Here is an 11,737-nt window from a genome sequence, read left to right as displayed (position 1 = left end):
GGACTGGACAAACCTCTTGAAGGGATGGAGACCCAACTTTCCTAGGGTGAGACACACTAGCCACCTCCAGCTGCAACAAGCCCAGGAAGAGAGGGCAGTGGTGGCACACGCCTTTAATCCCAGCACTCAGGAGGCAGAGGCAGGGGGATCTCTGTGAGTTTGAGGCCAGGTGGTTACAGTGTGGTTTCAGGAGAGCTAGCGCTATTATAAAGAGAAACCTTGTCTCAAAAAAAAAAATCAAATCAAAATACTTCTACTATGACTACTACTACTATAACTAATAGTAGTAATAATAATAATAACAATAATAAAAGAAGAAGAAAGGAAGCTAGCTAGCTTAGTCTATCCTTGGAGCACAGCACTCCCCTGGAGTTCCCTCTCCACTCTGTGTAACTCTAGGCAGACAATGGTCCCCATTTCCCTGTATGGATCCCCAGTCCTAGTGATGGCATTAATAACCATCTTCTCCCTCTTTCTTCTCTTCATCTTCCTCCTCCTCCTTCTGAGAACCTTGAGCACACCAGACACCAGGCTAACATTTTTTTAAAGATTTATTTACTTATTATATGTACACTGTCGCTGTCTTCAGACACTCCAGAAGAGGGCACCAGATTTCATTACAGATGGTTGTGAGCCACCATGTGGTTGCTGGGATTTGAACTCGGGACCTTCGGAAGAGCAGTTGGTGCTCTTAACCACTGAGCCATCTTGCCAGCCCCAGGCTAACATTTTAAGATAGCATTTTGTCTGATTTTTATCCTCACAATGATTCTATGACCAGGCAAACATCAACTCCATCTGACCGATGAGAGATTGAAGAGAATGGAGTTAAGCAATGCGCCCTAAGGTGGCACACACCTAATTAAGTATGTTTTTTGGTTTTTTTTTTTTTTTTTTTGGGTTTTCAAGACAGGGTTTCTCTGTGTAGTCCTGGCTGTCCCGGAACTCACTCCTGGCTGGCCTCGAACTCAGAAATTCCCCTGCCTCTGCCTCCCAAGTGCTGGGATTAAAGGCGTGCACCACCACTGTCCGGCCCTAATTAAACATCTTCAACTCGTGTCTGTGTGACAAGGAAGCCTGTGCTTTTATCCAGTTGTCCCAGATCTCACATTAGAACCTGATCCTGACGCGTCATCTGGTTCTAACCTCACCAAGGCACAGTGGCAGCGTTCTGTGTCAGGTTACATTTGTGGTCGAAGTACCAATTTCACTAAAGATAATCTCTGGGGGCACAGTGGCAGCGTTCTGTGTCAGGTTACATTTGTGGTCGAAGTACCAATTTCACTAAAGATAACCTCTGGGGGCTTTTAGGTTCCTGGGAAACCCATGGAAAAAGGTAGTTTGAGCAGAGACCCATAAACCCAGAAAGCAGGCTCCTTGACCACCACAGCTAACACAGTCTGCATGGCTCAAAGAGTCTGGAGGGCTTTTTTTCTCTGGCTGTCTGTTCTCCCTGACCTGGATGAAACTCCTCTGATGACAGCTGACAGGAGGTGGGAGCACAGCTGACAGGAGGTGGGAGCACGCCAGCTGCTTTGGACTGCATGCCCTCCCCGCTGGGTTAGTGGGTGAGGCTATTTAAAGAATGAAGAAGGAGGAAGAGAAAAGTTGCTGGAGTGTAGTGTCAGAACCTCAGTTCCAACCAGAGCAGGGTGAAGATCCACGAGGGCGAATGAGCCAGGCCTGGGATCCCAGCACAGGGAGGCTGAAACAGGAGCGTTTCAAGTTCATGATCAACCTTAAGCTTCACGACCAGACCCTATCTCGAACAGAAAACCAATAAAAAAACAAACAAACAAACAAACAAAACCCCACTCAGACAGACAGACAGACAAAGCTGGCTCAGGGGAAGATTTATTTGCTCCAGGTATCTGCAGAGAGGAGATAGGTATACAGAGACGCAGACACAGACAGAGGCTGTCCCACATCCCACACCTGCCGGGGAATGGCAGCTGGATGCTAAGCTGGAGGAAGTAGAGAAGGCAGTGGCAGGCATGGTGCCAGCCTCTGAGGTATCGAGCTGGTGCCGCTTGCCTCTCACACAATGCCATCAAACCCCTGCAAGCCACACTTCTTGCCAGCCACCTGGCACCCGAATCTCAGGGCCTCTTGCATGCTGTTTCCTGGAGAAAGGACAAATAGCAGGCTCAGCCTGGTGTTTGGGAGCATGACAGGCCCAGCCCTGCCCTGGCTGCATGGTGATGACCTCACCCTTCGAGAGGCTGAAGATGACAGAGGCATTGAAGGTGTCTCCAGCCCCAAGAGTGTCTACTACTCGGGGCGGTGGGAAGGCATCTGAGTGGAGCAGCTGACCATCGGGGCCCAGGGCATCGGCACCCTCCTCAGCCCAGGCACAGACAAGCGTAGCCCTGTAAGACTCACACAGATCGGCGCTAGTCCCCGTCATCCCCCAGACCCCTCAGACCCTTTCTTGGCTTCCCAACTCACCCTTTCTTCACTCGACTGTACAAGCCCCTCAGGGCCTCCACTGCTGACTGGAACCCCAGGTGCTTGGCCACATCTTTGCTGACAAACACCTGTAGGCAGTGAAAGAGACTGGTAGTCACCTCTAATTGCTACTCACTACCAACAACCTGGTGTTGACTCCAGGTTATAGCACAACTCCTCCAACTCAGTCACGTAAGTCCCTAGTGTGGCTTCTTGCTGACCCACAGGTACGCGTTTTATGTTTGCTTAAGTTGTGCCAAAATACAGCCTTGGGAACTGTGATACTGTAGCCCTGGTATTTTCATTCTGGCATGAGGGAATTCAAAACCCAGAAAGAGCCTAGAGCGCCATCTTGGGGTGAAGTCAAGCCAGACTGACTCTCAAGAGTGAGCTGTGTTTCATCTGTTCCCCACACAGCCCAGCCCTGCAGAGTGGGTTCATCTGTAAAACAAGGCTCTCTCCACAGTGGCTTCAAGACAGAGTCCCTAGAATAGTTCTGGGGGAATGGGGATCAGTCTGCCATATTTTTTAATTGGGCAACAAGGCCAACAAACTACATCTGGACACTGTCCAACCAGCTTTAGCAGTGATACCCTTTACACTCTGGCCTAAGTTTTCCTTGTACGAGTCTCCTTCCCATCCTCCTCTCATTGCTACTGGCCCTCACAACATGCCATCTAAGTGGGAAAAACTGGTAACTCGGAGAGCAGTCATTCCTTCTTTTGCAGAGGGAAAGACTAAAGCAGACAAACAAGGGACGCCCATAGCTGTCTGAGCCCTGTCCGCCGTACACCTGTGGATTCACCTGAGCGGGAAAAGTCTACTTCTGGGTCACCTCCAGCCTCCCAGCTGTGGTCTTCTGGGAGCTGCTAGGCTGTCACTCAGAGGCTGGTAGGCAGGACTAGGGTCCTCTCTAGCTCTAAGATTCAATTAGCTAGAGATAGGCAGGAGGAGCTGCAGGACACTTACCACCTCACCATAGCTAAACAACTGGAAGAGCTCCTCACGGGGCTTCTCTATCTCCACCGACACCCGGACCTTCTGTGGCAGAGGCTGCTTGGCATTGTGCTCCTCTATCCGCTGCAGCATCTTCACCTGTTCCGATGCATTCCGGCCCTGGGGCAGGACAGGGCAGCTCAGAGCCTAGCTGATAAAGAGTTCATTCCTTCCTCCCTGATGGACCTCTGGGTGAGCAGGGAGAGGGATTGGAGGAAGCTGGGCTGGAGCACTATTGCAGCTACATAATTCTAGGACTGTCATGGACCTTGGAGACCTTATTGGCCAAATTTTTCATTTCCCAAATGAGACTGAAGAATAAAAGATGCTGGACATACATGCCTGTGAACAAAGCACTTGAGAGGCTGAAGCAGGAAGATTGTGAATTCTGGGCTAGCCTGGGCTACATAGTAAAACACTAGAAAGGCGGGACAGAAAAAGAAGCAAAAAAGAAAAAGGCTGGGTGTGGAGGCACACTCCTCTAATCCCAGAACTTGGGAGACTGAATCAGTCAGATTTCTGTAAGTTCAAGGCCAGCCTGGTCTACATAGCCAGACCATGTGTCAAACAAAGAGCAAGCAAGCAAACAAACAAAACACACAGAGAGAACAAGAATGAGACAAAGAGGGAAAGAAGGACCAGGGAGGTGAGACGGGAAAGGAGAGGAAAAGTGAAGAAGAGATGGAGAGGGAGAGGGACACAACCTGAAGACTAAGTCAAATGATGAGACAAGGAGTGGATGCCTGCACTTCTTAAGATTTCCTCTCATCTTGATCCCAAAACTTCTCCCTTGGAAAGAAAGTTCTAATTCCCTCCAGACCCTCTCCTTCCTGTCCTTCCTGTCCTGAGAAGTAAAAGAAGTCAGCAAAGGCAGATACCAGGAGGGAGGTAGCCTAACACAAAAATGGGGTCTTCTGCCCAGTGCTATCTGTGATTGTATGCCCCTGTATCTCTCTTTCTGGGCCTCAGTTTCCTCATAGGAAAACACAGGAGTGGAGAGGGATGGGGAGAGCTATTTAGTATCCCTACCATATTTCATGGTTCAAAGAAATTACAGAAGAGGCTGACCATGCAGAAGGGCCTGACAGGCTAAGCCCCTAGAAACACAGGTAGGGAAGGGCTTGCCTCAATGTGGATCCACTTGAACCGGGTCAGATCGACCTTCTCAAAGTCCTTAGCAGACACATCTGGCAGGTTCCTACATTACAAGACAGGAAGGGAAAAAAGGAGGTCAGCCAGTACCAGGTTCTCTGACAGCTAGGGACCCTGTATCTAGTAGTGATACCAGCAGCATGGCAGGAGGCTGGGGAGCACAGAGCTCTGAGCCCTACGGTGAGGTGAGCCTTGTCCTACTTTGCTTAGGTGTCCTTTTTTGTTGGTGGTGGTGTGTGTCCGTGTTAAATTATCCAAGGATAAACACAATTACAACATGTGACAAGAAGCCAGCCCCATGTTCCTTGGAAACCACGTCCTCCAGAATGAGTGTGTGAGACTACACTTCCCAGAAGGCCTCTTGCTGAGACTACACTTCCCAGAAGGCCCCTTGCTGGGAGCACACATCGAACTACAAAGCTTCTTTAGTTAGTCTCTTAGTTGGGAGCTTGCAACTGACAGAACACCCTACTGAGTCAGGCTCCCCACGTCATCCCTTAGGTCAAAACTGGCACTCTGAGGAAGAGTTTTTGTTTGGCTGGTCTAGGTGGCCTTGGCCACACAACATGTGTTTTTTCTGTAGTGCAGTAGAGTGCCTTCCATCCTCACCAGTGGCATGAGCGAGCCTTTCTGGGTATAAAAGTCCTTGGTCTCCTGGGCCTTCTGCAGTTGGAGATATGTATGTGAATATGCCTGGATCCAGGCCAGAGGGCAATAAACCTTTCTCCTCAGCTTCTCCTCTCCCTACCTGAGGTACCGTGTGCACGTCCTTGATTGGAGTTGCTGCCAATCACCACTTGCTTAATAGATAGATGAAAAAGATTGCCCAATTTGAAAGTCACCTCTAGTATGGGAATGCCCACTCACTTTTGAGATACACCCTTTTGACACATTCGGCTTCCTCTGAAGGGGCCTAAACCTCAGCTCTTTGACGCCATGCTGCAGGCTCGAAACTCTGGAACTGACTCTAGAAGTCCCAGTGGGTCCCTTAGCCCATCAAGGCTTTCTTTGCATTGTCTCCCATCTCCATACACCCAGACCCAAGGTGCTGATTGGCTAATTATGAAAAATCATATCATGAATTACACTCTTTACAGGCCTGCCTGCCCACCCTTGTGCTGGTCAAGGGCAAATTACCAAGCAGGGCAGAGATTACCCCTTCCCACCTCACTTCTCCCCTTATTGAAGACAATTCAGAAATTACTGAACAGTTTGGCAAGGGGGCAATTTCTGTTGTAGAGGAGCGATGGATGGAGATCAGTTGCTTTGCCCAGTGATGAGAGGGGGGACTGATTGGTGGGTTGTGGTAGGGAAAGGCCAAGGGGCCCTTACGTGTCGTAGAGTATAATGGTACGGGAGCCATTGGAGTTGTTGACGATGCAGCAAGAGCAAGGGGTATCTCCCTGGCTCTGCCAAGTCACTTGAGACACATCCACGCCCCTCTGCCTGAAGTCAGCCACCAGGAAGCTTTGGGGGAGGGACCCGAGCCAGGGAGAGGGCAAGGAAACACAGATTAGAGTTACACATAGCCTAGATCTCCTCTGGGAGTGGGAAGGGTGCTTTGGAGCACATGGGCCTCAGAGAAGAAGGGTCCTGTCTGGAGAGTGCAGTATAGTGATGGCCGAGGCAGCAGCTAGCAAAGCGCAGAGCAGACAGGTGTACAAACCTGTAGGCGTGCAGAATGGTGCGGCTGCCGCTGGCCTCGTTGATGATGACTGTAGAAGTGGGGATGGAGCCCTCGGTCTGAAGGACCACATATCGTAAGTCCACAGAATGTTGGCGGAGGTCATCCAGGACAAAACTGCCAGGGCAGAGTAACCCAGAAGAGCAGCTTGGGAAGAGTTTGGGGGACTACCAGGGAGAGAGTAGGGCCTCCAGGGACCCTGAATGGCAGAGGGCTGAGCAGAGGGAAGTAGGAGGGAGCTGGCAATCTCAGTCTTGTCACAGGTGGGAGCAGGGGACAAGAGAGGCAGCGTGCAGAGCCTGGATATCAGAGAAGCAGGATTGAACATTGCAGGTCAGTCTCAGTGCAGTTCACACTGCAGAGCTTTGCTCCCCATCCTTAAAGCTAGACAGAGGTAGAGTTAAGGCTTTAGAGCCTGAATTCCATTTGAACTTAATGAATATGGGTACTGTGGCTTGGTTCTTGCAGGCAGAATCAATAATTAATCACCAAGGTAATACTTTGGACCCCTCCCGGCTGCTCTCTGCATGTTCATCCTCATGGCACAATGCTTTCTGGGATCCCTTCCAATCTTGCCATGGTACCTCTCTAGCCAGGAAGTAATATCACCTTAGGGGACCTGTTGGGTACCATCTTCTAAAAACTAGACCAACCCCTATGGGCAACGAGTTGGTGCATTTGTGGGAGGTCCCTAAATATGGGCCTGATCTAGGACAATGTCACATGATGTCCTCTAGTTAGAATGAGCCTAGGAACATCATTTCAAGTTTAGCCCAGAGGGACAGCAAGGAGGCTGGTTCCACTCCGGCCAGGAAACCCCAGAGCTGGCAACTGTGCCCAGCAGCCCAGCCATCCTGGGTTTTCTCACTACGAGCAGACCTCCCTTTCGGTAAGAAGTACCTAAGCTCGACAGAGTTGTCGGATGCAGTGCATCATCTCCTGACTTGACAACTCAAGGGTCCCTTAATAGTGCCCCCGAAAGCATTAGAAATATTGTTTGCTAACTGACTTTTTTGCACCCACAGTGTCTGGCATATTAAATGTTTGCTGAATGCACAGAAAAAATTCTGAATGGCTCACCCCTCAAATATGATTGGTCCATAAAGGAAAGTCCACTATTCTAAGCAAGAACCAGCGTTCTGCTTCCACCTAGGAAGGGATGACTGTCCCATCTCCAGGACCAGGTCTCTCACTTTGTTAGCTTTGCTCCAGTTTGCCAAGACTGGGAATGTGGCTGGCAACAGCCCCTCAAACTAGGGTTCAAAGGGCTGGGCTTTACAGTCCAGCAACCTGGCAGGCTGCTCCAATGCCCACAGTGGGCAAAGTGTGGGCCACACCTCCTGATAAGTGTGTGCTGAGCTGACAGTGCCAAGAGTCAAAGGGCTCTTGGGTCCTTGCAGTGGCTGACATGGAGTAGACGCGTGGGTCACTTGTGGCACACAGCCTCCAGAGCAAATGGGTCTGGGACCTAGTGTTACTATATGACCTCATGATGTCCTGCGGAGTGTACTCTCAGTACTTACAATGAAGACAGGAGCAGTGACCCTATTCCTCAATGCCGGCCTTCGTCCTGTAACCATGGATGCTGGATGCCCCTGAAGAGGGGAAGGGCACAGCATGTCCCTCACTACCTTTTACCTCAAACACAGCCAGGATAAGGGACATGAGAAGGGCAAAGGCAGAGTCTACAGGAAGCAAAGAAGGAGGTGGTGGGCAGCCTAAGCTCTGCAGCAAGCTGTAGAAATGGAACCTTTACAGAAGAGATGTTAGTACCTGAGCAGCAGATGGTCCGCCCCAGAAGGATCAGGGAGTCTGGAACTCTCCTGTAGGCTACCACCCACCACCCATTCTCCCATCAAGCCCACCCAGGGTTCAGACAACTCTCGTCTCCCTATACTGTGTAGACAATGTGCTCTATCCCTCTACCAGGTACTCCCTTCTAAACTTACTCGGCAACGTGGCCAGGGGCCAAAGAGCCCATGAAGGCACAGCGGGCTCCAAGCAAGGAAAGGACAGTGCAGGAGTTGGATGCGTTGCCTCCACGCTGCCATCTCTGGGACAGGCACCTGCAAAGCACATGGGCAAGTCTCTGCAGCCTCAGCTGACTGCTCGCCGTGGGAAACAGAACCAACCTCAGTCCCCTAGGTAGGAATTCACAGAGTGCAAGAGTTGGGTACATCTGAGTTTCAGCTCATTTTCTAAGTGGGGCTGCGGAGGCTTAGTCCTGAGAAGGAGCTGGGATGAGGGCGGGCTCTGTTCTCACATCTTGGGCTGTATTTGAGTGCACAGCCGCATCCACCTGTTTCTAGGGAACCAGGAACCCACCTGCTGGGGCCATCTCAATGTGAGGGTTCTCTTAACTCTGGGTTGGCTCTTCCTCAGTTACCTCTTCCTTCTGCTGAAGCTTCAAGCTGTGAAGCAGCGCTCACCATGAGGCTCTTTGTCTGGAAGGCTCTCCTCAGCATGGATTCTGGGAAACAGGAGCCAGGCCATCTGACTACAAACCCTATGTTCTGAAAGTTCCTAGGTCAGGTGTGGCTGAGATGTCAGGAAGGACTGGATCCTACACAGTCTTGCTCTTCTGGGAGACTCAACAGAGTCCAGAAACATGGACGTTAAACAGAAACCCAGGTCTGCAGCAGGAAGTGCACCCTGAGGTCAGGAGGGAAGGGGCTCTATCTTCCAAACGGAACTTACTCTATCAGCAGGAAGAGAAAGTGTCCTCCTTCTAGTAGTCTTTCAGACAAACAAGCTGGAGGGAACAGGGTCTTCAGTCTAGCAGAATGTGGTATTACATGCTCGAATACAATCTTTGGAGGGCTTGGATAATGAGATATGCGTGTTTTCCTCAAATAAGAAAAAGCTCAGGGCTAGAGAGATGGCTCAGTGGTTAAGAGCACTTGTCATTCTTTCAGAGGACCAGGGATCAATTGCCAGCACCCACACGGTGGCTCACAGCCATACATAATCCCAGTTCAGGACGCCCAAGTCCTCTTCTGCCTCTATAGGCGCCAGGTACATAAATGGTGTAAATACATACATACGCAGAGGAAACACTCGTACATAAAATAAATAAATCATCCCAGCACCCACGTGGCAGCTCATACCTGTCTGTAACTCCAGGTCCAGGTGATCGGACATCCTCACACAGACACAGACATAATGCAGGCAAAACACCAATGCTCATAAAATAAAAAATTGGAGCACTTGTTGCTCTTGCCAAGGACCCAGATTCAACTCCCACACCCACATCGTGGCTCACAACATCTGTAACTCTAGTTCCAGGGGATCCCATGCCCTCTTCTGACGTCTTCAAGCATCAGGGCTGCATGTGGTACACACACACACTCATACACATAAAAATAATAAAATAAATGAATCTTTTAAGAGAGAGAGAGACAGACACACACACACACACACAGACATACCCTGTGCTCCTGTACCACTGTCTCTGTGCTCCTGGCAAGGGCTCTAACCTCAAAAAGAGTAACTGAAAGCAAAGGGTAAACCCCCCAAGATGGGCAGCAACCGACACGGAATACATCAGGGCGGGAGGTAGAGCCACCCACTAAACGTGGGGACATACATGAGCTATGATCATGCTCTGATGCTTGCTACGAATGTGGCTTGATAAGTGCTACTCCACTCCTCCAAATCTCCTGCTTCCTCAGCTAAGGAAAGGGTCTTTCACAGTTCCCAGGGAGCCTGCAACAGTACTCTGTGGACCCAAAGCCCAAAGAGCACCCAGTCCCCCACCCCAACCGCGACCCCGACCCCGACCCTGTGAGTTCAATGCTGTCAGCGTGCTAGTGTCTTGCCAGGGGTCAACCTTGAACTTCCTTTTAACTAATATCCAAGATACAACATTCATTGTTCAGGGTGCTAGACCACGCCAAGAGAAAGCCGGTGCGCCACCCCACAGAATGCCTTCACGGCACAGCAGCACATTGGAGTGGCCTTTATCAAGAGCAAAGATAAGAGCCATCAAAGGACACTTTAACTTCTACCAGACAATTGAGAATGTTCTGAGAACATCCACTAAGATGTTTACCCACCTTTGTAAAGACCCCTCTTGGCACTTAGCTCCAGGAGAAAGCCTGCTGTGGCTCAGGAGCCAAGTTTCTCCCTGTCTGACCCAGAGAGCCTCCAGCTTTGCTTACACTGCCGGCCAGTCCTTGAGCTAGGCAAGGCTCAAACGCCAGGGCCAGGCTTTTAAATGTGAGTAGTTTAACATCACATACCACTCACTGCTAGCGACCTGGTGTTTTATTTTAGCTGTAAGCGGTAAATTAGAAGTGCATAGGCTAGGAGTTGGGAGACCTGGGGGTTTGGGGTGAGGAAAATTTGTCTGGCACCTTATCAGGTGTGTGAGGGCTCAGGAGGGAAAAAAATCATTACAGCCCTCTCTGTAAACTGAGGATTTTGATGATCGGCAGATTGAAATGGTAAACAGCCAACAACACACTAGTGAAAGCCTGGGTTTTGATTCAGGCATACGTTTGCACTCTTGTTAATTCTGGAGGCTAAAGGAGTTTAGGCCAGCTTGGGCTACAAAGCAAGACTCCGAAAACAAAACAACACACCCCCTGGGTCTTGGTTTTAAAGGTCTCCAGTCTCATGTCTTCATTCTCACAGAGTACCCCTTAGGGACCCGGGACAGAGAACGCCAAGCTGAACTCAGGCCTCACCACATGGAGACAGAGGGCTATCCCTGGTTTAGCAGCCGATTAGCAGTGACACGCAAAAAGACAGGACCACAGCGGCCCTGGGATCTCCGAGGGGCTTGGGCGCCCCTACCTGCGATCCGTGTCTTCCTCTGGGTATTTGTCCACCACATTGATGATGTCCAGCACCACCAGCCCCACGCACAGGATCTGCTTCTCTTCCATGAGGCTGCTCCCCAAGCTTCCTACCCGCAAGCAGAGGGGGTTCCTGCTGGGCTCTGCCTCTTATCTACTGGAGGACCGTGTCCCAACTTCTCACTGGCTACCTTGGCTCCTCCTCTGCGTGCAGAACTCCTCCCGCAGGGAGCTTTCTGCTTTGCAAGGGTGGGTTACCTAGCCCGGCCAATGGCAGGCCCTCTCACTTTTCCGCCTCAGCTGTCAAAGCGAAAGCGCACTAGTAATGCATCGCCTTTCCGATCCCTCTGCGCCTGCTGCAGACCCTGGACCACCCGGACTAGCACAGTCTGGCAACAGAAACTTCGCCTTCGCAGGCGGAGCACAGAAGCAAGCGTTCTCTCCCTCGCCCCGCCAAGGTGGCCCACCCGGCCGAGGCCCCGCCCCCCCCCCCCGCGCCAGATTAACGGTGTCACGTGACGGGGAACGCTGCCAGCCTTCGCAGTGGTTCTGGCCTAGCGCCCCCTAGCGGCCGCTGTGGGGACCGGTGGCCGTGACCCTGAGTCCGCAGGTGCCCTTAGTAGGGAGCACACCCAAAGATCACCAGCCTAGGTTCCCT

General features: G+C 51.0%; 1 protein-coding gene across 5 annotated transcripts; it reads right to left on the bottom strand.

Annotated features, from left to right (window-relative positions):
- Window positions 1–1,836: 1,836 nt before the first annotated feature.
- Window positions 1,837–11,649, bottom strand: Khk (ketohexokinase). 5 transcript variants are annotated; one of them, NM_001310524.1, is made up of 9 exons: window positions 11,078–11,526; window positions 8,230–8,346; window positions 6,263–6,397; window positions 5,929–6,063; window positions 4,570–4,642; window positions 3,418–3,564; window positions 2,449–2,537; window positions 2,212–2,369; window positions 1,837–2,123 (listed from the first exon to the last, which is right to left on the bottom strand). In NM_001310524.1, exons 1-9 carry the CDS (start codon window positions 11,167–11,169, stop codon window positions 2,038–2,040), a joined length of 1,032 nt encoding a protein of 343 aa, NP_001297453.1. In that variant the 5' UTR covers window positions 11,170–11,526; the 3' UTR covers window positions 1,837–2,037. The 5 variants fall into 5 exon arrangements, with proteins under 5 accessions (NP_001297453.1, NP_001335995.1, NP_032465.2 ...); NM_001349066.1 differs by lacking the exon at window positions 5,929–6,063; NM_008439.4 differs by lacking the exon at window positions 6,263–6,397.
- Between the last annotated feature and the right edge of the window lie 88 nt (window positions 11,650–11,737).

The sequence above is a fragment of the Mus musculus genome, chromosome 5 (genome assembly GCF_000001635.26).
Source record: "Mus musculus strain C57BL/6J chromosome 5, GRCm38.p6 C57BL/6J".
Lineage (NCBI taxonomy): Eukaryota > Metazoa > Chordata > Mammalia > Rodentia > Muridae > Mus > Mus musculus.
This window is presented reverse-complemented; position numbering and strand designations above follow the sequence as displayed.